General features: G+C 37.5%; 1 protein-coding gene across 3 annotated transcripts in view; it reads left to right on the forward strand.

Annotated features, from left to right (window-relative positions):
• Positions 1-1,173: 1,173 nt before the first annotated feature.
• Positions 1,174-27,958, forward strand: part of CTPS2 (CTP synthase 2) — a 55,801-nt gene continuing 29,016 nt past the window's right edge. The window contains exons 1-14 of one of the 3 annotated variants that reach the window (XM_053971017.1): positions 1,174-1,747; positions 3,149-3,354; positions 4,740-4,910; positions 5,242-5,342; positions 7,195-7,311; positions 8,008-8,091; positions 10,411-10,491; positions 11,832-11,983; positions 12,341-12,473; positions 14,538-14,626; positions 15,393-15,487; positions 16,301-16,363; positions 16,991-17,034; positions 23,599-23,902. In XM_053971017.1, the coding sequence (XP_053826992.1) occupies positions 1,233-1,747; positions 3,149-3,354; positions 4,740-4,910; positions 5,242-5,342; positions 7,195-7,311; positions 8,008-8,091; positions 10,411-10,491; positions 11,832-11,983; positions 12,341-12,473; positions 14,538-14,626; positions 15,393-15,487; positions 16,301-16,363; positions 16,991-17,034; positions 23,599-23,709 (1,962 nt within the window). In that variant the 5' untranslated portion in view covers positions 1,174-1,232 and the 3' untranslated portion in view covers positions 23,710-23,902. Of the gene's footprint in view, positions 1,748-3,148; positions 3,355-4,739; positions 4,911-5,241; positions 5,343-7,194; positions 7,312-8,007; positions 8,092-10,410; positions 10,492-11,831; positions 11,984-12,340; positions 12,474-14,537; positions 14,627-15,392; positions 15,488-16,300; positions 16,364-16,990; positions 17,035-23,598; positions 23,903-24,254; positions 24,447-27,958 lie in introns of those variants that run through there. The other 2 variants (XM_053971018.1, XM_053971016.1) reach the window with 2 other exon arrangements.

Here is a 27,958-nt window from a genome sequence, read left to right on the forward strand (position 1 = left end):
CTTCCATCTTACAAGTGTATGCGTGTATTAAAAATACGTATCTAGCAATACTTCTATTATTAGTTCACGCTGGCAAAACGCTCATAATTTCTGTATTAAATGGCATGATAGTGAGCAAAAATAATGTCTATAAGGATTCTGTTGTACCAAAAAAATTCTTTATCTGCCAGAAGATTCTTTTTACACAGCTACCCAGGTTGTTGGCCATGCAGAGGTTTCTAGGATGATGTGTTAAAACAGCAAGAAAGCCTTTCCACCACAATCTATTCTGGTGTCACAGACAATGGACCCATTGACCACTAAGCCAAATTTTCATTTGCAGAGCAAGTTATGGATGGATCTTTATATAGATAATAGTCAATACTTATTCTTCCCCTGAAACTCAAAGTCCTTTTTCCTTCCTGAACAATCAGAGTAATTTGCAGATTAGAACAATCAGAGTCAGCAGCAAGTTCGTATCAATTTACCACAACTAGACAGGTATTTGAGCACACTATACAGACTAAACTGCTGCAGTTCTGGTTGCCCAAGACAATGCACAGTACAGAAACCAGCTCAGATTAACCTCTCAGATCGCACTGATCCAGAATTTCAGAGCATCGGTTTAAAAAAAAACAAACCCCTTTCCTTAAAAAAAACTTTAGTAATGAGTGTAGGTCTATACTGTGGATTAACTTTATCCAAGAATTCACTACACTAAAGCAGGAACTTTACTTATTGCAAATTACAGCTTTCCCCATCCCTGGCAACGTTCAGGGCCAGGCTGGATGGGGCTTTGAGCCTGGTCTAGCAGGCATAGCAGGGGGTTGGAATGAGATTATCTTCAACGTCCTTTCTAACCCAAACCATTCTGTGATTCTAAGACTGCAGACATGTTCAACAAAATCATCAAACCCCATTATCTTTCTATGAAAAGAACACAAACGCCCACAGTGCAATCCATGAAGTACATTATTCTACGCAGACAGATCTATTCTCTCTACACACAAACCACCTCCCACAGTGCCAACAGAACTGATACTTAAGGAAACGCTGCTCCTTTAAAAACAGCTCTGAAAGGGGGATAATCGAAAGGCACTTTGCAGCCTTGTTTCCTTAGCTCATATTTGAGAGCCGGCAGCCCCGACACACTCACTGCCGAATCCCTTGGCCTGGCTGAGCAGCGCCTCCGAGTCCCCCTGCAGCTCGCCCTGCTCCTGCCCGGCCGGCCCTGCCTCCTCCTCCTCCTCCTCATGGTGCTGCTCCTGCTCCGCGGGGCCGCTCCTCTTGCCGGCGGGCAGCAGCTGCTCCTCGCCCGCCCGCTCCAGCCCCAGCCAGCTGCCCAGGCCGCGCAACATGGCTCAGGGGCGGCGGCCGCGCTCGGGCCGAGCCGGCGCTGCTGCGGAACCGCGGGCGGCCGCTGCGCGCTGCTTCCGCGTGCGCCACTTCCGCCGGGGAAGGGCCGCGGCAGGGCCGGCCGGGCGGAGCGGGGCGAGCGGCATCTGCCGCGCCGGGGGCGTCCCCGGAGGGGGTGGTCCCGGCCGGTGTGTGCCCAGCGGGGGTGTCTCCGGTCGCCGGCCCCCGCGCGTGTGTCCGTCCCCGTTGCCGGGGCTGCGCTCGGAGGCGCGGTACCTGCAGGCGCTGTGTCCCCCCGGGCAGGTGCCGGCCCCGCTCCGCCGGCGGTGCGCTCGGGCTCGGCTCTCCCGCGGCGGGCTCTCCTGCTCTGCGCTGCCGGGCTCTGGTCGGAGCAGCCGCCTTTAACACCGACGTAAGTCAGAGGCCTCTCCCTGCTCGGCCGCAGCGCCCCGAGCGCTCCCGCGGTGCGGCACGTTTGGGGTGCAGCGCCCACAAATCCCTGCTGGAGGCGGCAGCTCCTGTAGATAAGGCTGGACAGAGTAATTCGTGTGCCACTTCACAGCAAAAAGATTTCTTCCAGTATTCGCTTTCAGCGCTCCCTCCCCTATTTCCTTCATCTTTTACAAGTGACTTCCCAGACCACCTGCAGTTCTCCGTACCTATTTCAAGTAAAGGCGTTTCCTGAAGCTGCTGGGATATCGCTGTTTTTGTAAAATCACAGCAAACTTTTCATTTTGGTTTCTGTAAGCAAGATTTAAGAGTTCTAAAGTGGCAAGTACTCAGGGTTTATACTGTTGTTGAAATTTTCCCCCTTGTTTTCCTGAAAAGAGCTTTGAAAATGGCTTAGCTGTTTATGATGTTAATGTTGACAGCTAAGTTGGCTGAGTTCTAAAGGAATAGCCTGAAACAGAGGTAGTAGGTCCAAGTCTTAAAATCTTTGCTATTAAAAGAATTACATATTAAAATTAAATGGCAGGGAAAAGTTAATCCCTGGTGTTCCTTCTGAGTTAAATGCATTTAATGGTTATGGTGGTCTTGTCAATCATATTGACAAGCAAATAGTTTATTAATTCCTATTACCAGAAATGTAACGATAACATGCCTTGTTACATTCCTGAACTCAGTCTCCTGAAGATCTAGGCCTTATTTATGTTACTTTAGTATAATAAAAAAAAGAATTAAAATGTTCATTGGGTATCTACTGGTTCATACCAGCAGCTGAAGTACCACACTGCTTTGATTTGTACTGAGGGTCATTAGATCAAGTGCTGTTGTGTGTTGTTTTGGGTGAATTGGGTATTTAAGTAAGGAAAGATTTTCTTGTCCCTAGAGTTCTTGCTTTATGGTGAGCTATGCTGTCACTGTTCAGTGATTAGCCTCCACAGCCACCTGAATGGAATGTGAAGTCATTTACAGATGAGAGAAGTGTCATCCTGCTTCAGATGGGTGGAAAAATGCAGCTTGTAGCTCATCAACACTGGTGCCTTTGTTTGCTGAAGTGTATAAATAGTAAAAAGTTTTTGAAGTCCTTTTATGGATTTGCCACTCAGCACCCCTTTCTGTCTAGAACTGTAAATTAATACTTCAGCTCTGTGTGTTCATCAGCCTCATCAGGACCTAGGATAGGGACAAGTGTTTATCTTACATATTGGTGTATAATGTGGGAGAGGGGAGTCCTCATCCCAGACTCCAGAATGGTCATTTTTATTGTATGTTGCTGAAGGTCATTCCCATTTAGATCTTTGCAGATTGAATGTGTGATCTTCCTAGACATGAATTTACATTCATCAGATGTACATCTTTGTTGCTTTAGATTTCCAGCTCAAGGTCGTTGTGTGTGTGCTGATTTTCCAATGAAGTACATCTTGGTAACTGGTGGTGTCATCTCGGGCATTGGCAAAGGGATCATTGCAAGCAGCATTGGCACCATTCTGAAATCATGTGGTCTACGCGTCACTGCCATCAAAATTGATCCTTACATAAACATAGATGCTGGAACCTTTTCACCATATGAACATGGTATGAAGATAAGTGTTATTGCCATACACGTAAACATTTGTATTTATAATAATGTGTTCTGTTTTTTTTTTTCTTTTTTTAACCAATAGTATGGTGTTTACAACTTGTTTTATCATTATTTTGAAAGTTTGTTGCTTACTCTATGTTCTCAAGGACACTGTCTGCTCTAAGTTAAGAAACAGAAGCCTGTTTTTTTGAAGATCCTCTTATAAGCAGATGCTTCCTTTCTCTAAAATACCACTTTACTGGGAAAATCCTAGCTGTAAGACTTGTTCAGTTAATGCTGTCTTCAGTTCAACTTGATTAAAAACCCCTTTTAAATAGTGCTATGAAACTTATTTGTAACTTTAAGTCCTTAAGAGTTACTTGAGAATGCTGGTCTCTGGGTATCTGTGCCTTCTAATGTAAGTGCCTTCATTAGCGTTGCCTTAAGTTCTTGTTTTAGTAAAAAAATATAGTCAAAAACATTAGTGAAGCTTAGAGAACCTAAATTCATTGAATTGGAGTGTTGTGCTTTGGTGGATATACATTTCTGTTGTCCACATTTTTTTTTCTGCATTAGTAATGTAATTTGTTTTGCCATTGATTTATTGGGTCATGACAAAATATTTACAGCTTTTCTGAAGAACTTTCCAGCCTTACCTCAAGATCTAGTTACTTGAGTTCTGTCAGAAGTTGACTAGATTCAGAATTTAGAGACCCTAAAGGGCTGAGAAAAGTGTGAGCCCAAGGGGTATTTTAAGTGGATTTTTCAGGGTCAGAAATAACCCTTGCTGTGGACATGGTGAACCAAATATACTGGATGAAACAACTGACTCAAGAAATGGTGATTACGTTTGAAGAAGCATTTTTGTTCATCATAACTTTACTCCTGATCGAAGCCTCCATCATTAAAATAGATCCAATCAACAAGAATTTATAGTGAAACACTTTGAACATGTATAATAATTCATGCTTATAAAAGCATAGTTTTTCTCTCCTGCAAGTAAATGAATATTTTATTTGTTGCTGATTTACAATTCCTAGAGGTTGTTTTCTTCCAGTGAAGGATTATTCTGCTGTTGAAATGCTAGTTAAATATTTATGTTGCTTAAATATTTTGGCAATGTAACTTACATTTTATTTGCAAAACTATGTGTATGTGTGAGATGGACATTAGATGTAAAACTGACTTGGATATTAAGTCATACAGAATGACAATTCAGGTTGGGTTGCAACATGGCCTTTATTGATATGTTGTATATAATAATTATATAATTAGATATTATAATACATAATTTAATGTTTTTCTTCTATTTTAAGATGTCTGTGGTATTCCTGCTTTATGCTTAATGATTTCTGATTATTTTGTTGTTTTTCTGTTTGTTTTCACTTTCTTTTTTCAGGTGAAGTTTTTGTATTAAATGATGGTGGAGAAGTTGACTTAGATTTGGGAAATTATGAGAGATTTTTGGACATCAATCTCTATAAAGATAACAATATCACCACTGGAAAGATATATCAGCATGTCATTAATAAAGAAAGACATGGTGATTATCTGGGAAAAACCGTTCAAGGTAATATTTTTAATTTTGTATTTTTTTGTAATTTTAATTTTTAACTTTTTGTATTTTTTAATTTTAGTACATTCAGTCTTCACAAAAGAAGAGATCAGCTAGAACAGGCTGCTTCTTGCTCCATCACCTTACTCCTTTCTCCCTTCCAAAAGATACGGGATACGGGTGTATTCCTGTAAGGTTTGGCTTCTGGGCTCAAGGAAAGGAGAACTTGAGAAAGGACTTAGTAGTTTCTTTTTGGTTTTCTGTTCACTTTACCCCTTTTGCATTCAAAAATTAGTATGTGGAGCTAAAGTAAGCTATGCTTGCCTTCTTTGGTTTTATTTTGTAGTTGTTCCACACATTACTGATGCAGTTCAGGAATGGGTAATGAATCAGGCAAAAGTTCCTGTGGATGATGACAAAAAAGAGCCACAAATCTGTGTAATTGAGGTAAGTATGGAACCTTTTAGGTATCCTTTTAGGTATCTACAGTGAACACAATGAGCTCATTTGCTTTCTCTTTGCTCCGTACTGTAAAAAGGTCAGACTGAAGTTTTATGGAGAGCAGAAATTCAAAACCACATTCTATATTCCTTGGTTTGTTCTTAAAGGGATAGGCATGGTCTTAGCTCTACAGCTTCCATTTACTTGACTAAATCCACTCTAGAATACAGCTGAAATTGAGCATCTTAAGAGTTCATTAACTTAGAGAATTAAAGTAGTTACTGTAATGTGAACTGTCTATTTCAAGATCCAGATGTTTGACTGAAGCTTTATACTGTTAATAGTATTGAGAAAACTTGTGTAATACCTGAAATCTCCTGTGGTCTGTAGGAGAGCCTTTAACATTCCAGCTTCCATAGAACTTCAAATGTTCATCTTGTTGCTTGTGGTCATGCTTAAAGGAATATATTTAAACAATGTGTAAGTTAGTTTCCCACTTTCTGATGTTATCTTTAAGGTCTTTGGTATCAACTTTGTTAATTACTTAACCTGCTGATGTTTTGCACAATGGAAACGAGGAGTTTTACCCATCCTTAGTAGGGCACTGAGCTGGATGAATGCCAGTAATTGCTAGGAGTACTATTACAGCAGACAATAATGAAAAAATATTATAGTTGAGAATTTGACAGAAGATGTCACAGATTTAATACCAGAAGTGACTACTGCAATCAATAGCACCATAAGCTTTGTGACCCAGCAGCAGAATTATTCAGTGTTTCTTATGGCGAAGAATCTGCCTTGATTGAAATACACTTACCAATACCTATGTATCTTTTTATGATATTTACAGTAGGAGTCAAATATTTCATTTAAAACAAATACGAAAAAGTAAATACAAAAGTTGCACAAAAACATTAATAAGTGATGGTCATATCAGTCCTTTAACTACAGGTTTTTTATGGGGGTTGGGTTTTTTTTGTTTGTTTGTTTTGTTTGTGGTTTTTGTTTGTGGGGTTTTTTTGGTTTTTTTTTTTTTGTTTTGTTTTGTTTTTTTGGGTTTTTTTTTGTTACATTTAAACCTCCAGCCTGATAAAATTATTTTTCTTTAGTACTCTAAAAATAATTGTAACATTTTTCCATTGTACAAACCTGAAGGAGTTAGACTAAATGTGTGTGATTTATAAATGTAGTTGTAAGCTTTTCTGGTCCTGGGTGAACAGAAATATGTAATTCTGTTGAAAACCACTTGGTGGCACAAAAAGATCATTCTGAAATACAACTATTTCATCAGAGTTGTTTGCAAAGCTGCTTTATTCAGTGTTTAGTCTCCTATAGCTCCCTGTGTCTTTGAAAGGCATCTGATTTCCATCATTATAAATAAATTTCAGCACGGATTCTGTATTGCATTTTGGTTTGGTAATAAACAATTATTGATGTTGGAAAGCTGTGATAATACTGAGAAATGTCTCTCTCTAGTTAATCACAAATATTTTTTAATCTGACAGGAAATAAAGTTTTCCTATATAAAAACCTTTGCATCAGCTTAACTATTGATTACTGGTTCACCACTTTGAAGGCAGTGTGAAGCATGTATTATTGAGCAGCACCACACATCTTCCCACGGGAAGCTTATGTATTTGGTGGAAAGTGAACATAACAAAACCTGAAACTTAATGTTTTCCACAAGAAACAAACCGTGCAGAGTAGATGAAAGCACTTTGTAGAGTATCTTTGCAACTTTCAATTGTCAGGGTTTTTTTTTCAGATAAAAGTTTCAGAAAACATCTTGAAATATATGAGACTTTTTTTTCTTTTTTTTTTGCTTTCTGCAACTCTGACATATCCATTTCCTTTTCAGCTGGGTGGAACTATTGGAGATATTGAAGGAATGCCATTTGTTGAAGCATTTAGACAGTTTCAGTTCAAAGCAAAAAGAGAGAACTTCTGTAATATCCATGTTAGCCTTGTACCACAGGTAAGTTATTAGAATTAATAAAATAAATTTTACTCTATATTGGCTTTATATTTGTTTACTTGTCTCATTAACCCTTTCATGCTGGAGTCAAGTAAAGACTACTAACTCCTTGTACAAGACTAAAAGTATTTTTTCATTTGAACTCTAAATTTTGCTTCACTACTCACAGGGGATATTTTGGTAAGCAAAGGTTTGTAATGATGATAGATGTCACCTTCTACAGACAAAAAATAATTACTAACTACAGCTATGGATTAGAGGATTGAACAGCAATTGGTAGGGTAAATTCTGTGTATTTGAGAACAGAATTATTTACTACATCTGAATATTTCAAGAACAGATACAGAAGGCTTTGTGCTGTCTTAGACATTCTCAATTTTTTAGCCAAATCCAAGTTTTGGAATAGTCTTCTTCTTCTGCCTGAGCCAATTATATGGAAATTTTTCTCTGAAAACAAACAACAAAATAAACTTGACCTGAATTGGAACCCTGTGGTTTCTTTACAGTATTTCATATGCAGGTAATAACAGTGGGGTCATTTCTGTTTCTGGCATATTATGGCTCTCTTTGGATATGTTTATTTCCTGCAAATATTATTACTTGAAATGAATTTTGTCTTTTAATCTGTAACTGCTTTGTTACCAGATGTTAGTTGCTATTTGAGCTTTCAGCTCAGGGCTATTTGTGCCTTTTCAGCCTAATGCTACTGGTGAACAGAAGACAAAACCAACACAGAACAGTGTTCGAGCACTGAGGGGTCTAGGCTTGTCTCCAGATTTGGTGAGTCAATAAATACAGATTTTTATTTATAGGTCATCTAGAAATATCCTTGCATAACTTGTGTTCAAAGAATAAGCCATAGTCTCTCAAGAGAGATGAGAATTTTAGAAGAAATGCAAAATATGTGCTGCAAAGCTCCATTAAAGCCACAGGAAATCAAATTAGTCAAAATCACTCTAAGCTAACGAAAAATTACTCTTAAGATAGTCACACAACTAAATTTTGTGTTGTGCTTCTTTCTGAAGTTTTTTTTTGAGCTCTTTCATTTTACGTTTATGAATAAATGTGTTTTTAACTACAAAACCAATGGATTTGGAAATAGGGTATGTGAAAGATGTGTTTGGTGTCAAGTGGCTGTGACATGATAATTGTAACCAGCTTGTGGAAGGAAAGACTTATTAATGTAATGCTGTACTGTGTTCCAAGTTTCAGGGCCTAATCTCCAAAATCCCCCTTGAAGTGGTAATTGCATCGGGAAAGTTGCCTATTCTTTTTGAAGGCCTTTAAGGCAATTTCCAGGGCCTGACTTCTCCCTCCCCTCCAAAAAATAATTTTCTTTAAAAAGCCTGTTAAGTGGGTGTGTGTAATAGGAGAACAGACAAACATGGTGACTGTCTTGCATCTTGGGTTCTTGCCTGGGGCAGTTCTGGGACTGCCAGGAGCACAGTATCATTTCTGGGTTTTGACTGCTGCTGTTGACACCTGAAGCAAGGACAGATTTCACTTGAGGTGCAGCCTCTTGGTGCCCTTATAAAGTTCCTTGAGTGCTGCTTCAGGACAATATTTAAATGGTTGCTATCTTGGTCAGGGCAGCACATGGGGCAGCTCCTACAGCTGAGCCCATTTCATCCAGTTCTGAATCCCTGCTGCCTCCCTGCCTGCTCCCGGGCATCCCTGGGGTGGCTGCTCAGCTCTGTGCGCCTGAGCCTCTCTGTTCTCCCCAGGGTGTTCTGAGTGCCAAGTGGACACTGTGCTGTGGCTGCAGAGATCCTGTACTCTGAGGCAGCACTTTCAGTCTGCACTTGTCAGAGCTGTCCTGTTGGATTCAATTGTTCCTCATTTTCTGTGTGTTATGTTCCTTTGTAGTGCATCTCTCCCGTTTTTGTTGTAGTTGTTTTATTTTTGTGCTGGTTCTGATGTTTTTGATTTCTTTGTCTGCATTAACTTTTGTCTCCGCAAGACAGACAATAGATTTCAAAGTGGGTTTACTCATGTGCTCATACTATCAAGGTTTATAAATTATACCTTCAGCTTCAAACTGTACCAGATTTTACGTATGAATTGTGCTTAAGTGAGTAGAATATACAGACTGTTTCCTAATTACATTTTGATTTAAAACACACTAATTTTCCCTTATACTAGGCATTTTTTTTTGTTTCTAGATTTACTTCTAAGGTTAGGGTAAGTTAATTAGACTCCATCAGAATCAGTGTAGCTAAGCTGCATTAGCAAGGTGATCAAAGGGCAGCTAGAAGTTTTTGAGCAAAAGGGCTGAATGAATTAAGCAGTTGCATTTGCTAGAAAGATGGAGAAAGTAATGAACTAATCTTGTAACAGGATCATCCTACTTTTTGTTATACTTTCAGGCTTCAAAATAACTTAAGGGAGTAGACTGAGTAATCAGCAGGCACTTTACTAGAGCAGTTCTGCATTTTGATCTAGGTGCCTTGGAGTTACATATTGCACAAAAAGACCCCTTCCAACAAACACCAAAGCATATAATTATTTTTTTCATTGTTTAAAAATTATCAATATTTTCTAAAATTACTGGGGTTTAAATGTATCAGCAAAATACTAGCACCAGTAAAAACTCCATAGAACTATGAATTAGTTTTCTCTTCTTTGGCCTTGTTTTTGTCATGGTGTCTAAATTAAGAAGATGCTGAAATACTGAAATACTCATGCTTGTAAGGTAAATATTATTGCTCTTAATTTAAATCTGATCTTATTGATAAGTTTACAGTATTTATTTTGATTCATCATATTCATACTTATAGAGCTGCTAGACTTGAGGCAAAGAGTACTACAATAGTAGCTAGTTCAAGAAAGAAGAATATGAGGAAGGAATATTGCCGAGAATGTCAATGAAAGCTGAATGAAAATTGGTCAGTATGGGCAGGTGACAGATTTGCTTCTGCTTTGCTGGTAGATATTTGTGAGTTCTGATATATCGTAGAACTCCAACAGGAGGAAAGAGTAAAAAAAGGCACATTTGTTTGTGCTTTGCTTCCAAAGGAGATGAATTTCACTATGAAATATTGAGAATCTTCTATTGGTTTATCTAGTAAATACTTGAAGTTTTTCCTTCTCTTATGACAGATAGTCTGCAGAAGTGCAAAACCTATAGAAATGGCTGTGAAGGAGAAGATTTCCATGTTTTGTCATGTGGAGCCTGAGCAGGTCTGTACTTCAATATTACATGTGGGAAAGTATACAAATATTTCTTTGCATTTCTGTTTTCAACTTCTGACTTCTTCATTCATATGTGATTGTCTTTATATTTTTTGTCTTGCTATTATGGATGCTATAGCATTTTCAAAACATCAGGAGTATTAATGTTTTATGTCAAACAGTCATTAATAATTTAAATGCATGTTGTATAAAAGTTAATAAAAATAGATTTTGAGTGCATGGTTAGTTGTTATACATAGCATGAAACTGCACAGTTTTCACAACTATCGCTGGTTTTATTCATTATTTATTGTTATGTATTTATTGCCCATAAATCATCTCAGGTGATTATAATAATGGATGAACAAAGTGTGGTTAAAGCTAGGTGATTTCCTTATGTCCACATGGTCACAGCCACATGAACACTCTTACTGTGATTATATGTAATAGGCTATTTATGCCCTTCAGCATGCATCTGCTGTGTAGTTATATATTCTTCTATATAATTCATGTGTGATTTCCCCCCTAATAGTTTGCAATTAATTGCTATTCAAATATTACTTTTGATGAATTGACTTCTCTTTAAATATTTTTCAAGTGAGAGCATTTTACTTTTCAATGTAATGGATAATGCTGAAGGTTCAACAGATTCAGATTGAATGGGCACATAGAGAGGCATGGGGAGCACACACATGTACAAAGTTTGTGATGAACAGAAGCAGCTCGGGGGTAGCAAAGAGAGTATCCTTTACTGTTCATGTCTTGAGAACATTTGTGCTCAGGATTCTGAGCTCTGTGATCTTGGGTAAACCAAGCACAATCACCTTAATTGCTGGCAGCTTGGATGCAGTTTATAAATGTGTTCTGAACAAAAAGGTCCTTAAATGGACTGTACTCAGTAATTACATAGCCTAGTTCACTAACAAAATACATTTAGGAGACTTTGTCAAAACCAAATTTGGTCTGTTTTGTTAGGTTTAATTTGTTTTCTTGCTTTCATGCTTAATACTCCTCAAGTTTGTGAGAGGGGAGGAAGGAAGTGCTAGCAAGCATGAGTGCTTGTGGGGCCAGATGTTTGCATTAAAACTGATGCCTTGATAGGCTTGATGAGCCTGTATGATGGTGTGAAGGAGAAGTAAAACACATTTTTACTTTTTAAGTAACTTTTTCCTTGTAGATTTAATGGAAACTTAAATATTAGCTGTGCTGTCCTGCTCATTCAAAAGGAAGGTATTTAAAAACCAGAATGTGTGTAGAATAAAAAATGCATGCAGTATCAAAAAGTAGAATGAATGTTTCCTATGAAAAATGTACCTAAGTTTTTTTATGTTCTGCCTTTTTTTTGTTAGGTGATATTTATTCATGACGTTTCTTCTACTTACCGAGTACCAATCCTATTGGAGGAGCAAGGCATCATTAAGTATTTTAAACAGAGGCTAAATTTACCTATTGATGACCAGCCAAGTGATCTTCTAATGAAGTGGAAGAAAATGGCTTGCAGGTATTCTATGTTCTGCTGATTTCTCTAGAAGTGCTGTAATTCAAGTTAAGTTCTAGCTGCTATGAAGTCACCAAACTGGACTGACTGGGTGTAGTGCTGATTGACACCTGTGAATGGTCTGGGTTTAAAACCACTGGCAGTTTGGAAATTTTTGGAGATATTTTGTGGAATTAAAGAAAAAGCAAATGAGCAAATGCTGGGTTTTTTTTGTTTTGTTTTTGTTTTTGTTTTTGTTTTTTTTTGTTTTTTTTTTTTTTGTTTGTTTTTTTTTTTTTTTTTTTTTTTTTTTTTTTTTTTTTGTTTGTTTTTTTTTTTTGTGACATTTGGTGTAGTAACTGAAGAACTTGTTTTTGTCAGATACGAAAGGTTGCTGAAGGTGTGTTCCATAGCTCTCGTGGGCAAGTACACAAAGCTAAGTGACTGCTATGCATCTGTTTTCAAAGCTCTGGAACACTCTGCACTGGCAATTAATTACAAACTGGATTTAATGGTGAGAATATTTCTGGCTTTTGCTTTTGGGAATACTTTGATTCTACTATTGTATCATTCTGTGGTAACCTACTAGTTCCCATCATGTGTGGCAATTTTAATTAATGTGAAAACTAGAAAATGAATCATGCAGATAAATACAGACTGGCCAAGCATCTCATTTTTTTAAATAAATGTTTTCAGATTTAATTGTTTTATTTGGAACTAAACTCACCTGAAAGGAACACTGAAGTTACCCAAAACTGTATCTGATGAAAAGGCACACTTTATCTGCAAATTTATATTTATTATCATAGTTAGATTTCACTTGTTTTCATGACACATAGTTTTATGGTGCACTTGGCAGTCCTGGATTAACAATTGGATTCAATGATCTTAGACATCCTTTCCAACCTAATTATTTTATGATTAGAAAAGGGCAATGTACCATTCTTAAAAAAAAAAAAAAAAAAGATAAGACCAAAATTAGGATTTGGGAAAATGGCAGGTGGTCAGCCTTTTCTTGTTCCCTGGGAAGAGTATTAGCTAATAGTCTAAAAAGTTGTTTAGGTGTCCATGAAGAAACAAGAAACTGGGAGCAGCCAGAATTGATCCCTGGAGATTTTTAGATCCTCACTGGAAATGATCCTAAGCAGCCTGCGCTAATTTGACTTGCTTTGAGCAGGGAGTGAATCTTGAGAGTTCCCAATGTCCTTTCCGACCTATGTGATTGTGTCACTGTAGTGTTTTGTACTGACAGCTGCAGAGTGGGAAACTTTTATGATATGAAAAACAGCTTTGCTTATAGCAAAAAAGGTGAAAGGTACCCTGTCTGCAAATGCACAGCAAGCTTCATATTCAGCTGGTCTTAATTTTGGTGGGGCTTCTGCATTAACAAGCGTGAAAACTGATGGTTGCTGAGCTCCAGTGCAGTGTTGAAATGTTAACAGACACAGCTCCCACTCTACTTAAGTGCATGTTCATATCTTCTTTTAGTGTTTATGCCCAAGGGCTGTCAGTATAATCCTATTCTCTGAAGGAACTGCTTAATCTGAATGATAAAATGTTGATGCTTCTTTAACTGATAAATGTTCCTTCTTAATATGTTTGGCAAGGAAAATACTTGTTAACTCCAACTGTCATCAGTTTCTCTTTCCAACCTCGCAGTGTCGTAGTGTCTTTTTACTTTGTTGTGTAGTATTCTTCTAGTATAGAATGGCAACATTCAAAAGTAGTTATTTTCCTGTTGTATTTTTGATGCCTTCTGGGATGTGGAAAAAGTAGAAAACATTTGCTAGAAAGCAGTCTTGTCTGGGAAACTTTCAGCACAACTTGTCAGTTGCCTTTCTCTGCACATAGGTGAGTTTTGCCATTTCAGATGATCTCATTTTTATGGAGGATGGACTCTACATCAGAATGTGGTTAATTATGTTAATATGAGAAAAACAGATTAACAAAACCCAGAATCAGTCTCTGATCCTTTATGTCCCCAGTGCTGTACATTGTCCCTTCACTTTACTCTAGTGGTGCATCAGGACCTGTGCTTTTTAATGACTCTAGAGATTCTAATGCAGTATTTCCAGTAGGGCATAGATAATGATTCTTTCTCCCTTTCTACCCAAGAGTACCCAGGATCACTTTTCTCAAGACAATGCAGATTTTTCCAGTCTTATAATAAGATTGGGCAAGCTATGGCATCCAAAAGCCAGGAAAGTAAACATCCTGGCCGCATCTCATTGGGATGACAGGATAAGGTCAGCACCACTCCTTGTTTGGCCTAGGCAGGTAACCTGGGTTCACAGTTACAAAGCATTCTAGTTAATCTGCTTACCTGGAAGGTGCCAAGCAGGGCTATAGGGCAGACACAGCTCCTGAGCTATGCGCAAAGAAAAGGGCACAGATTGCTGCAGTTAAAGGAAACGCTTGGTTTTAAAAGCAAATACCGGGTCTTCAGTGAAGTTGTTAGAGGTTTATTGGCAAATGCACTTGAAACTCTTAATAATTTCTCTTAGCACTTGACCATATACTGTCTGTTGCTCTTTCTGTGGAAGAAGAGACCATTTAATTGCATGTTTTTGTTTATTAGTACATAGATTCAACAGAACTTGAACGTACAACAGAAGCAGAAAACTCAGTGAAATATCACCAGGCATGGCACAAACTGTGCAAAGCAGAGTAAGTGACATTGGGCATTCTGTATACCAAGTACAGACCGTGATATTTATTTCATGTGATGAAAAATGGTTCAGTGAATCAAATAATTTCTCCATGCATCCAGACTTTTGTTACTTATGTGAAAAGATAAATTGCATGGGTTGTGAAAAGCTTCAGCAAATTGAAGTATCAATGTATATTCTCAAAGTCTGCTTAATCTTTTTTAGACAAATTGCAGTTTTTTTGGTTGTTGGTTTAGGGTTTTGATTTTTTTGTTATTGGTTTGCTTTTTTAGATATCCTTTCTTTACAGTGCAGATCAGTTGTCAGTGGTTTTTTGTTGTCAACATGCAGCATAGTTAAAGGTGCTTGTAAATGCACACTGCAAATGTCTCTGTTAAGAATCATTGCTAGGATTTCAACTTGTATTTTTAAAGGGATGTTGTTTCTTGTCTATATGCATTTAGTTTTTTTGGTATTAGAAGATATAAACTTTGGGTGTTAGGATTTTAAGCAGTGAATATATAGCTAGTTTATTTAAGCAGTGGGAATTTCACTGTGAAGTGTGATATTGGTCAGATGAGAATTGGGATAGGTAGATGAAATAAATCTCCAAATTTAATTTCTTTGTATTCTGAATGGTCATATAAAACATGCCTTTCATGAATTGTGTTTGCTTAGTTATAACCTCAGGAGTCTTCATGTTGTGTAGATTCCTCTTGCTTGACTCTGCATGTTAATTCTTTTATATATGGCATATATATATGGCGTTAATTCTTTTATTACAGTGGCATTCTGGTCCCAGGAGGTTTTGGAATTAGGGGAACAGAAGGCAAACTCCAAGCTATCTCCTGGGCAAGAACAAAGAAAAAACCTTTTCTTGGTAAGATCATTAGAGCGGGAAATTACTGTGTTTAGCTAATTGATTTGATTAAAAAAAACAAACAAACAAAACCCAAACCCCCACTTTAGATAAGGATCCTGTCTTAGGAAAGCATGTGTGATGTTGTGACTATGTGGCATGTATAGAATCCCCAGGAGCATAGTCTTGTACCACATCTGCTGTATGAGGAAAGAAAAAAACCCAATCCCTTCTGCAAAGGTTTCATTTGCATGTACAAAAATGGAGAGAGTTTGCTTCTCATTGTAATTATATCACTATAATTCTCTTTATTAAACAGTATGCAGAAAACATAGATGTCTTTGGACCACTTTTGCTATATTAATTTTTTTTATATTTTTGTTTACTGGGGTATGTAAAGTCCAAAGATGTCATCTCGCATATAAGCTAAGTGCTATTTCTGTAAATGCCTCTGAGGCTTTGCTTCCTACTCCACATTCTTTACTTTTAAGTGTCTGAGTAGTTGCCAAAGCAGCAAAGTTTGAATCTGGATATACCCAGGCTTTCAGCTTCTGTTTGTCTTTGCAGTAATTATTAGTAAAATAGATGAGAGGAATAAAATATCTTTGAAAGGGCCTAAAGCACATAATTATGTCACATGCATTTATAGTGTGCCAAGTTTGAAGTGTGAATTTTACATTAAGCAGCCACTTTTGCTTTAGGTTTTTTGTAAGTCTTTGTATATGTAATGAATACCAAGATTTCAAAGCAGTCAAGTTTAAGACAGAACAGCAAGTACTTAGTCAGTCCTACTGTTTGGCCTGCAAAATCTGGAGTTTTTGTTTTCTCTTCTAGGAGTTTGCCTGGGAATGCAGTTAGCAGTTGTGGAATTTGCAAGAAACTGTTTGAATTGGGAAGGTGAGCTCAGTATGTTAGTGTGAATATGATTTATTCAGAGGAATTTTTATTCTCTGTGTGAAATGTATGTCTGTTATTAGAACTGTTTACAGATCCTGTGATTGTTAGATACTTAGCTCTTGCAGCAAGATAATTTTCAGCGAAGTACCTTATGCTACCTCTCTGTGCAAAGGAATAAGAGAACTCTTTGTTATGTGGATTGTTTGAAACCTGCTTTTTGATCTAAAGAGTGTAGAAGAAAGTGTGCTTAGAGTTCACCTCTGTAGTCTCTTTTCTGAAGTGTGCTGGTGGTGAGAAGTAAAAGCTGAGAAGTGGTTTTCTCACTTGCCCTCATTAGCCAAAGTGGCCAAACAAGAGCCATTCAGTAGTAGTATGAAGAGATTTAACTTATCAATGAATTTCTAATACTAAGAGCTGAGAGGAAAGTGTTTTGGAAAGCAGGAAAGAGAACTTACGTGTCTGAGGTCATATGCTTCCTGTGATTACTTCAAAGGTGGTGCAGGATGTGTTTCAATTTGTGAGATTGTAACATAAATGTAGACAAGCCCTGAAATGCCGCAGAGCTGTTACGAGTTTGTAGTGCATGTAGAGCAAATGTACTGTGTTTACTTTGAACTTCTGTTCCAGATGCAAATTCTACAGAATTTGACCCAGACACAAAAAACCCAGTTGTAAGTACTGTTTTTTCCCTGCATGTGTTTTGTGAACATACATATTCCTTAAAAAGGGAGTTACCTCTGTGTTAGTTAAAATCTATCTATATTTTTACGTGGTAGGACATGAGGTGATATAGTATTGTTTAAAAAGGTATTTTCTTTTGATAGTCTCTTGCCATTGCCTATTTGCTTCTGTGAATTGCCTTAGCTTTGTTTTTGTAATTTTTCTAATGGTTTCCTTGAGTGTAAACTCATGCTGGGAGTAGGCAATAATGCTTAAGTTGGCTTTACTAGGGAATAAAATATAAAAGGGAGCTGAAAGGTGTAGCTCAAGCTATTACCAAAATAAAAATTTGTATGACAAAATAAGGATTAAATGGAAATGCGTTAAAAAATTCTTATATTTCCTATATATATGGAATAAATAACCAGTACACCTGTCCTCCCCATACATCTTACAGTTCTCCTTTTGACAAAAATGTTAATGCCCCAGATATGGCAGGGCTCTCTGCATCATATGCTGATGATGGGATTTTAGAGTGGATAGAGTGGACATTATTAATGTAGTAAAACTTAAAAGTGATCAGGGAAAGAAGGTTTTTAAGAAAATGAAAAAGAACAGAAATAAATATGAGAATAAAGCAGTATCTTGGTGTGAGATCTAAACATTTGTTCTAGTGACAAATTAGGTGGGTTGCTCACAGTGACCTACTGTTTCTGTATGAATTTCCTTCAAAAGAATTTTGTTGGGATTTGCAAGTAAAACATACTTTTTTTCATGTCTGCTTAGTCTGAAATGTGCAAATAAGAGGGTTCTTAGAGCATTTGCTCAGTTTGTCAAAGTTGCTTATTTGCATAGGAAGGATGGTCTAGTCTGAACTTTTGAAGGTAAATTAAAGACCTTCAGAGTTTCAGGTGAGACTTGCTGCTAGAATTTGGTGGTGTTTGGACAGGTCCTCAGGTGAGTGAATGTAAACTTCACTTTTGGCATAAAATTTGTGGCCTTGCCATAGTTAGAGGTCTCTTCCTTTCTCCTTGACTATATGCAAAAATGTACTCTTTCACTGCAGGGGTCAATTTCATAATAGCAATATGTTTTAAAATGTGGAAGATGTTGAAAGCTTACGGTAAAATTTTAGGTTATAAGAAGGTAGAGCACAGAAGACTGATTCTGGGGCATCCTTATTTCTAGAGCTTTTTGAGTGTCAGTTTTATTTAATGGTATTTAACTGGGTGATTTGCAGTTTACATTCAAGGGCAAGTAAGGTAGATATATTAAAGAGAAAATAATGTGTACATAAAGTTAAGAAAATAATGAAGTGAATGTGTCATAGAAGATTAATACATTGTTTACAATGGAAGTGTTATCATTACAGTATGTATAATGGATATTCTGTTTTTCTGAGCTGCATTAAGGTTCTGAAATTGGTTATTGACAGTCGTATTTCAGCATCTTAATCTGATCTTTGACATCTCAGTTCTGGACAAGAAACAGATGTAAATCATTCCAAGTGGGAGATTTGCACTACCAATAATTACAGCTGCTAAATAATCTGCCTTAGCAGAGTCCAACTTGTGCTGAAAGCTGTTTAGATATCCTATATAATCAATAAAAACAGTTGGAAGAGAAGCAGATTACTGAAGCTTTTGAACTATCGAACTGATGTAGATGTTTCATTATCTAAGAAAGTTAATTGGAGTGCATCAGCCCTGATAATATCTTGTGATGCCACTGTGCACTAACTTAGGACTGAAGCAGTGTACATTTCTTTTGGTTTCCTCTCCTTTGAAAACAGAAGAGGGAGAAGAAAGGTACTGATGAGGCAGTAGTTACATTTCCTTTTATTTTTTAAAAAAAGAGACAGAACTTGACACATAATTTGGCAGGGGAACTGAGTGGCATCATAAAATATGCAACTACTTACGTTGCTTTTTAATTTGCTAAGCATTCAGGTACTTAGAACTGTTCTACTAAAGTTGATAGTTTCATCTAAAGTGCTTAGAAATATTTTAGTCTCTTTTGTTTCTCTTTGTTGACTGCATCTATGGAAATTTGAACTTTTCTGTTACAAATAAAAATTACACTTATCAAGTAGTCCTGTAACTCAGTATTACACAGAATCATTTAGGTTGGAAAAGACCTGTAAAATCAAGTCCAGCCTTAAACCAAATACCACCTTGTCAACTGGACCATGGCCCTAAGTACCACATACATCTGTGTCTTGAACATCTCCAGAGATTATGACCTCACCACATCCATGGGTGTCCCATTCCAATGCTTAGGAAGAAGTTAGAGAAGAAGTCAGAGAAGAAGTTAGTCCTGATTTCCAAGCTGAGCCTCCCATGGCACAGCTTGAAGCCATTTCTTCTCATCCTGTTGCTGGCTGCCTGGGAGAATCACCCGGTCCCCATCTGCTGCTGTTGGCAGTTGTAGAGATTGACAGGGTCACCCCTGAGCCTCCCTTTCTCCAGGCTAAACCCCAGCCTCCTCAACAGCTCCACGTCAGACTTGTGCTCCAGACCCTTCTTCAGGTCTGTTGCCATTTTCTGGACATACTCCAGCACCTCAATGCCCTTTTGCCCAGAGCAGCTTTCCAGCCACTCTTCCCCAAGCCTGGAGCATTGCCCTAGCTCAGTAGGGAAGATGAAGGAGGTACATGAGCTCTGAGCAGAGACCAAGTTCTTGGTTGATTATTTGCAGGTGATGTTCCCATTCTATATTTTTAAGCTTTCTGCTTTACTTCCTAGCCTTTTTGAAAAATAATGATAGGTAAATTTTTAGTATTCTTTGCAGGAGGATGGCTGTTCATAAAGGTAACACATTTGCTTGAGTGCAGAGCTTGGTATGAAGTTTCTCATGTAAATGGTAATTTCAATGGTAATTTCCCTTTAAAGGGAAACTGTATGGTCTGAACTGCTAGTGAACTGGATTCACTGGATGGATGAAGAGTTATTTGTTTTGTTCCATTTTCCTCATCTTCCTCTACTATTAAACTTAGCTCTTTTTTATTGATCCTTTTAATTATGTTCTTTGTTGGTTTTATTACAACTGCATCTAATACTGTTCTGGAAGAAAAAAAAAAGACTTTCTGGAAATAATTTTCCTTTTTTTTTTTTTTTCTTTGATTTACAAAATCTAATTTTAATTGTGATCATTGTTCTTCATGAACAATTACACCTTCTATAGGATCATGAACCTGAGCTTACTGCACTGGGTAAAATAACTGCATTTTCTATATCCTCAAGAAATTGTGCAGATATATTTTGCCAGTAGGTGACACTCTTAAAACATGTTAATTTCCTAGTGCCCATGTTTCCTATTCAGGATGTCAGTAACCTGATTGAATTCCAAAATTTCTAAGGTTGTCTAAGAGATGAAAAGGAATGTATGTCTCACGCATGCAAAAAGCATGTCCTAAAATTTTGTGATTGTACTTAGGTGTGTGTGTAAAGTTGCTAGTGGGGCTTGGTTAGCATAATGTGCATGTGGTGTATTTACTTTTAAAATTAAAGCATATTGTTAATTTAGAATGTTTTTGTAAACCAGGAAAAAAGTAATACATACGATTTTCTTTCTTCCAAGAAATAACACATTTCAACAACTAAAGGGGTTTTGTAAAAGAGTGACCTGGGAGCATGTTAGGGCAATCATATGATGTTTAAATGTCATATTTTTTAAGGCTCCTATTCATGCATCACTGGTGTGGAGTACCTTATTCCTCATTTCATTGAGGGGAAATTCAGGGATAGGAGCCACAGTAGTATGGGATCTTGAATGCACTTCACAGGCTTTGCAATTAAGCCAAGTCTTTAAGTCCTTAACTTAAGAGATCTACGTGATTTATCAATATAATGGATGGTTTTGGTGTTAAAATTCAGTCCAAAATTCCAAGTTCTCTAGTAGGATTAGTCCCTAATCCACTGATTACTTGTCTTCAAAATATCCATTCTTCATATTTCTCTTTTACTAATTTCTTCTTGAAGTAAATAATAATGCCCATGAAAACACATCTGTTACAGGAATCATGCAATGAAAAGGGTAAGACTGTACCAAATAAGGCTAATGAACTTTAACTGCAACAGTCACTCAGTTTATATATATACTTACATGTTCCCATTCACAGAGTCATAACAAAAAAGTACATACCTATGTAAATATAATTTAAAATGATTATCCAATGTTGCAGTTACCATACTTGGCATTGTTACATTTCTATTGAAAATAAATACTTTATTTTCAAAAAATTTAACTGCTTGTTTTATGGAGTGTCATCTTTTGTGAATGATGAAACTGAACTGTGAGGAGTTCAGGAAACATTCTTCAAATAGAATGCTGCACCTTTCTTTTTTTGTGTTTTAGAAACTGTGATTTGAAATTCTCTAGAGGTCCAAATAATAGCCCAGGTAAAGCTGGATTTGTTAAATAACACCTCAAATGTAGCGTGAAATAGAAACAGTAGTTCTGAACTAGTTGGAAGGCATTTTAGCTGGAATGCGTGGCTGGTGACTGTGGATGAAACACAATACAAACATGCTTTCTTTTCTGTTAAATCTTTATTCCATATGCTTTAAAATAATAACAGATCTGTGGGTTTAGATGTACACATCATGTAAACAAATGCCAGGCTCTTCTTCAAGGCAGTGATACTCGTTCTTCCAGATTCCTCACTGTCCTGTTATCTTTTTTACAATCATCATAAACTCATCAAAGCTGACAGATCCATCCTTATTTTTGTCCAACGATTTAATTATGTTATCAAGTGAGAATTGATCCTGTTTTTATAAGACAAGAATTAAAAAAAAAAGAGAATGAAATAATTAGATCGCAATGAGCATTTTTCTATAAAGCATGTTGCCAAGAAATGATGCATTCAATAACAGTCAGTGTTACTTGAAGGTGTTACTGATGGTGTTGTATTTACTGGTTTGACTGGTTCAACTAGTAGGACAGTGTCTGCTGTTGCCTGCCAGAAATTTTAACAAAGATGTATAACCATTTGAGAAAGATGAAGTATTACTCAGATGTCTTACTTCAGTCTTCTGGGTAAATTTGGAATCTGGGAAGTGGAGCAGGTGAAATAGCTGCAGCAGGTGCATAATCACCAGTAAAAATTAATATGCATATGACCAACTCCTTTATTAGACACTAAATTGGGTCCAGCATGCACGTTTTGAAAAAATGTTGCTACTTTCTTTATGCTTTGGGCCAGGATCTGAAGGTCTCTTTCCCTCCTTTTTCTCCCTCTTTAGTAGGAATGCTGTATTCACTGTTAAAAGCTTCTTGCTAATGTATTAAATTTAGTTTAGATTATTAGCTTCTTTTATTTGTCGTGTCTGGTAAGAGTGCATGTAGCATCCTGATGCAGTGAATATTCTGATAACAACCCTGATCAGGCGAATTAAATAATATAAACCAAATTTGGAGTTATAATTTAAATTCATAAAATGTTTTCTTTTGTTCATACCATGTATCTCTGCATGTTTTGTAATGACCTGTTATGTTTTGATATTAATTTAGTATGGTGCTATAAATATCTGCAAACAGACTTGTTGCTTGAAAATGTCTGAGGTCCAGACAGAAAACATCAGTATTGCTTTTTCTGAACAGTTCCATTTCCACATATCTGGGAAAATGTGTATGATGCTGAATTGTCTTCAGTGTTATAAAAAGCATTGTATTTCTGATTTTGCCATTTTCTGTTATGTTTTGGCAATCAATTTCTAAGCTGTCTTTTAAGGGAAAGAAAAAACCCTTTGTGTTTTATTAGGGTTTTTTAGGCAATCTGTTGTTAATAAACTATCTCATGTTAATTTAAATGACTAAATTGGATCACTGTAGTTTTCAAAATACTGTATTTTTCTATGGAGTGCCACTTATTTCAGACCTTCAGCAAAAATTGCTTTTGTGAGATATCCAAAACACAGTATTTAAAGATTAGTCTAGCAGAAGAATCTAAATTGATTCCTAATGCAATTCAGGAAAGATTTAGCAGAGAATATATATAAAATCAGAACATAGATTTTTTTCTAGCTACAGGAAATGGGTATTCCTCTCTCTAGCTTGGTGGCATCTCTCTTCTTTACTTGGAATTGTTCTGGAATGGCAAAACCTCTTTTATTTTGTGATGTTGGTAATTTAACCTAGATAGAAATTGGCTGAAGTCTCTTGCTTTTAAATGTGTTCTGCTGTTTTACTTATATATTTTTTTCTATATATTTTATAGATTAAAGATTATTTATTTAGATTGAAATGAAAAATATTTTATAAGATTCAGGTACAATATTTCAGGTGAAATAGGGCTTGCATTAAAAAAAAACCCAACAAAAAACCAAACCCAGACAGAACAGCTCTTCGATTTTTTTGCATTTGATTTCATAGGACTTTTTATAAACTCTGTGCTCAAATATCTGTTTGGATATTTGATATTTGGATATCCTTTATCTGTTCATCAATGTAAATGAAGTTTTATAAGCCAAACCTTATTTAAGAATTATGGATTTAGTGAAACCATTTGGACACAGTAATCTGCCCTGAACATCATTGCCTGTATTTCCTTTTTCTCGTGCATTCCATGGAAGCACGGTGAATACAATGAGAGTGAAACTCACCTTCAGGTACTGTGCAAATTGATTCTGAAGGAGATTCTTCAGCCCACCAATGGACAGTGCACTGGTGCTGCCCTCCTGTAAAGCATACTGGGTAAAATACTTCAGAAGGTTTTCGTTGAGTAAATGTTCCATGTTTCTCAGATGTTGTCTTGATGAATAACTGCAAACAAAACAGACAATAACAATCACAATTTGAAATATATCTGACACTCTCTTCATTTTTAATTAACCATTTAATGAGTAATACTTAACCTAGATGAAAAGAGTTGGGTTTTTTTTTCCTGTAAAATTGATCAACTTTCCCAAGAAAGGAAATTATCTAAGTTAGGTTGAAGGATTTGAAAGACCCAATATATTTAGGTTATGCTTACCTCACTCAGAGCCCAGAGCTTTCAGATGTATCCAGCAGTGAGAGTCTCAGATTGGGGCAACCTTTATAGTTGCTTGCATGCTCCACCCTAATTATGAAACTAGCATGTGTCATTGAGTCAGTGCACTAGTTATTGTGTTTTCAGTAGTCAAAGAAATAGGATACTTTAGCAGTAGAAATGAGTAATATTTTTTTATCTCTGAAACATGTCATCATCTTCCACTGCACTTGATGTATATTTACTTGGTCTTTATAGGTGATACTGGAGAGGTTTTCTTGCTTGAATTTGTGTGTTCTTCACTTCAAATGAACTACACTCAGAGAAGCGTGATAAAGACTCCTATGGCGATATGTATAGCATTTGTTATTGTAGTAGCCTTTTGGAAAATGGCAAATATAAGGGCTTTTTAAACATATCCAAATACATAAATAAAATATTAAGAAGCTACTTGCCCTTTGTCTGAGTAGTTAATCACACTTCTCCACATTTTGTGCTATTTCTTAGCACAGGAAAAAGATGAAGTTCCTCTGGAATAAAATTTTGGTTGCTAGTGTTAAGAAACAAAACATTGCATGATGTGGATGGTAAAAAACTGAAGTGTTCTAAATGAGAAAGTTGAATATGAAGTTCTGAAAACCAATCCCTTCTTGGGAACACCTTTATAACTGACTATTGTGTTCTGCAGGTTCTGAATGTTCCATTCTGAATGTTCCAATGGTTTTATCATGTTCCATTGATGGTCTGTGGGACATCCTAGAGTTGATAGTCAGCCTGTGGTTGATGCTTCATGACCCAACATTGCTAATTTTGCAAATTGCTGAGTTACTGGCTCTGGCTGTGGTTTCTCCTTGTGGTTTCTAATCTGCCTGCTGTCTGTTGTCATTTTTTTGTGCTTGGCTCCAGGCCCACTGACTAGGTTTTTCACCCTGTCCATCACTTCTTCAGAATCAGTTGTCATTTCCTCATTTATAACTCTAAACAACGGGCTTTGTGGGTCTGTAGGAGATGGATAGGGCAAAAGGGATGTTTTTGGAACTGCAGATGTATGGGTGTAGGATTCCATAACAGGTAAGTAGGAGGCTTCCTGAGAAAACCAGGCAAACTTTGGTAGATGAGTTATGTAAATATACACCTTGCATTAGCAGCCCATTTGGATGTGCTTGCACTCACTTCCAAGTGTCAGAAGAGTATTAGAAGAGTCCCTAGAGATCATATAACTAATTACTTCCTTTTCCCTGGAGTGGAGTCATCAATATTTATGCTGGATGTCTGCTCAATTTATTCTTAAGTGCCTTAAATAATGGGGAACCCACAGCCTCCTTATCTTACCCTTGTGGGTTTTGTTAGAGTGTACTACTGTGTGTCCACAAGTCTTGCTGCCCTTAAGCCCTTTGATTCTCCTGTCTCTGCAGATAGGCAAAACAGGCATCTTCCTTCTTAGAATGGCCTTTGACATCAGTGAAATTCCCCATTTTCCTTTTTTTTTCTTTTTTTGGTTCAGAAATCTTTGATAGTTTAGTCTTCCTCTGTGAGTCCTGCTACTTAGATCTAGTAATTTCTTCATGACTTTCTTCAGTTGTTTCCCATTCTCCTTGAGATGCCATGTCCAAAGTTGTGCCCCTTGTTCACCTCTCTGGGTGCTCATGGTGTTGCAGATTTAAATCGTTCCAGAGGCATTTGGTTGATGGGGACAATCTCCCTGTGTTATTTTACAGGGAGGTGTCCAGCTACAGGGTTTTAACAGTGGAAGACTTGCCAAGTTTCTTGACACTTAATTTCAAGATTGTGGAGAGGACAAATACACTGATTTAAAATTCAGTGCAAAAGCTTGGCATTGGCTTGCAATTCACAGAACTGGGGCAAGGCATCCCCCAGTATCTCTCCAGTCCAGCTGAGGGACAAAGCTGGAAATGCACTTTCCCTTATGTTTGCTTTTTGGCTCTACAGAATTTCAGGAGCTGCTGCTGTCTATCCTAATGGAACCTCTCCTCCTGCTGTGGGATATGGGAGTAGCAGTGCAAGCAAGCATGGGGCTCGTGGCCTGGAATGCATTGTATGGGTTAGGGTGGGTCCCATACACCAAACTGGGGCATGAACTCCATGGTTGTTCATGACAATAAGATAATCATAAGTCCTTTTGTCTTCTTTTTCTTTCTACCAACAAAATAAAAAAGAAATATCTACTTCTTTCTCCTTTCCTCCTCTTTGCCACCTCTGGTAGGTGGTCAAATTTTAGTAGTATTGTGTGACTGGGTAATCTGCTAAGGCTTCTGTTCCCTACCTGCTAATTCCTCCTTGCAGCTGCAGTCAGGTGCCCTCACCATCCTTACTGCTTTATCCCTTTTGGAAGCAGTGCCAGGAAGCTGGTGTGCCTGAATCTGTATTGTTGACATTACAGTGTTTGCAAGATTTGTTTTAAGTATTCAAATGACTTCTCTTTGTACCTAAGGCACCTCTCTGAGTACAAAATGTAGTAGTAAGATGCTTAGTGGTATGGAAAAGCTGCATTTCGAGGGATCACAACTTGGAATTCAGCCCATTAGCCTTGTTAATTTGCTAAGGGTTCATTAAAGAACACCACCTAATTGCAAAATAGCATAACCAGTTTTACTGAAACATCTTCCTGGGAAAGTGAGAGACCAATCTCTGAAAATGTGGGTGATTTCCTCAAGAGTTGTATGCCAAATCTGGGGATGAATCCAGTGTCCTCAGACCAGCTCTGTTCACAAGGCACTGTAATCTACGGGGCTATTTGAACGAGAGATTGGCAGAACTACGATTTGCAGTTTGATCTCCTGACTCTCCTCTTCATTCTCATTTAGCCTGCAGTGCCCTCCTCCAACAGTTTGTGTGGCATCTCTGAACTCTGGAATCAGCCACAGAACTCATTGACAGGCCCCAGTACATTGTCTTTTCCAGAAGACCTCTTTGTAGGATTTAAGTGCTCTTCTGAAATACATCCATCTTATGCAGCACAGCCCAGCAATGGCAGAGTGATATCTAGGTGTAAGGAATTCTGGTTGCTCACTAAGAATTTGAAAAACAGTAGGGAAAGATAATATGTTACTGTTGCTGCCTTTAGATGATGTGTGACTAGCAGACAGCAGCATTTATCTATGCTAAAGAACAGCACTTGGAGCTTTGATGTCTGTGTGCAAGCTAACTTCCAGTGTAGAAGCAGCAAGCCAACTTTGGTTCCAGTGCTGCTCTTTCTTGCATGTGTGAAAATACATAATTCCTGCAGTTTAGGACATAATTCAGTTGGGTTTGCCCTGGTCTAGAGAAGTCACAGTAAGCACAGTATCCTTTTGGAACTGACATTTTTATTTTTGCTTAGATAAAAAGCCATTAGCAAAAAGAGGACTAGTTTGGTGATGTCTTGCAAGTTTATTTAGGGATGCATATTGCATGTCCATGTGATGGCTGTGTGTCATTTTCTTTCAGTATGTGCAGTTTCAGTATCCACTCAAAACTGACTGTTGGTGAACATTTCCCTAGTAAACTGATTTGTTGGTATATTTGGAGCAAGCAATTCCAGTCACATTGGCGAGTAAGGGAACACAAGCTGCAGGGATGACATGTTTGGGCACCACCAAAGTGGTAGGAGGGGTGAAGTTTACGGCATCACAGTCATATGCATTTAATGATGGATTAAATGGGATGGTAACCCAGGTGCTGTCTCTTTTGCCCTTGTCACATCCTTCCGGCCACCATTGATGGCTGAATGTTATGTGAATCTGTGATCCTTGTTTACTTTAACATGCTGGACTATAAATGTAGTTGGTCTGCAAATGGATTTCTATGCCATTCATTGACACTGTCAGAAGGGACAGGGTACCCTCCACAGGGGTGGGGCTGTCACCTGAGGGCAGTGACTATCTCAAATCATGCTGTTTAATCCCCTGGTGATGGGTTAACGCCCTAACCCTCCAGTATTTTTCCACTTTCTTTGGTATATT

This window comes from Vidua macroura, chromosome 2 (genome assembly GCF_024509145.1).
Source record: "Vidua macroura isolate BioBank_ID:100142 chromosome 2, ASM2450914v1, whole genome shotgun sequence".
Lineage (NCBI taxonomy): Eukaryota > Metazoa > Chordata > Aves > Passeriformes > Viduidae > Vidua > Vidua macroura.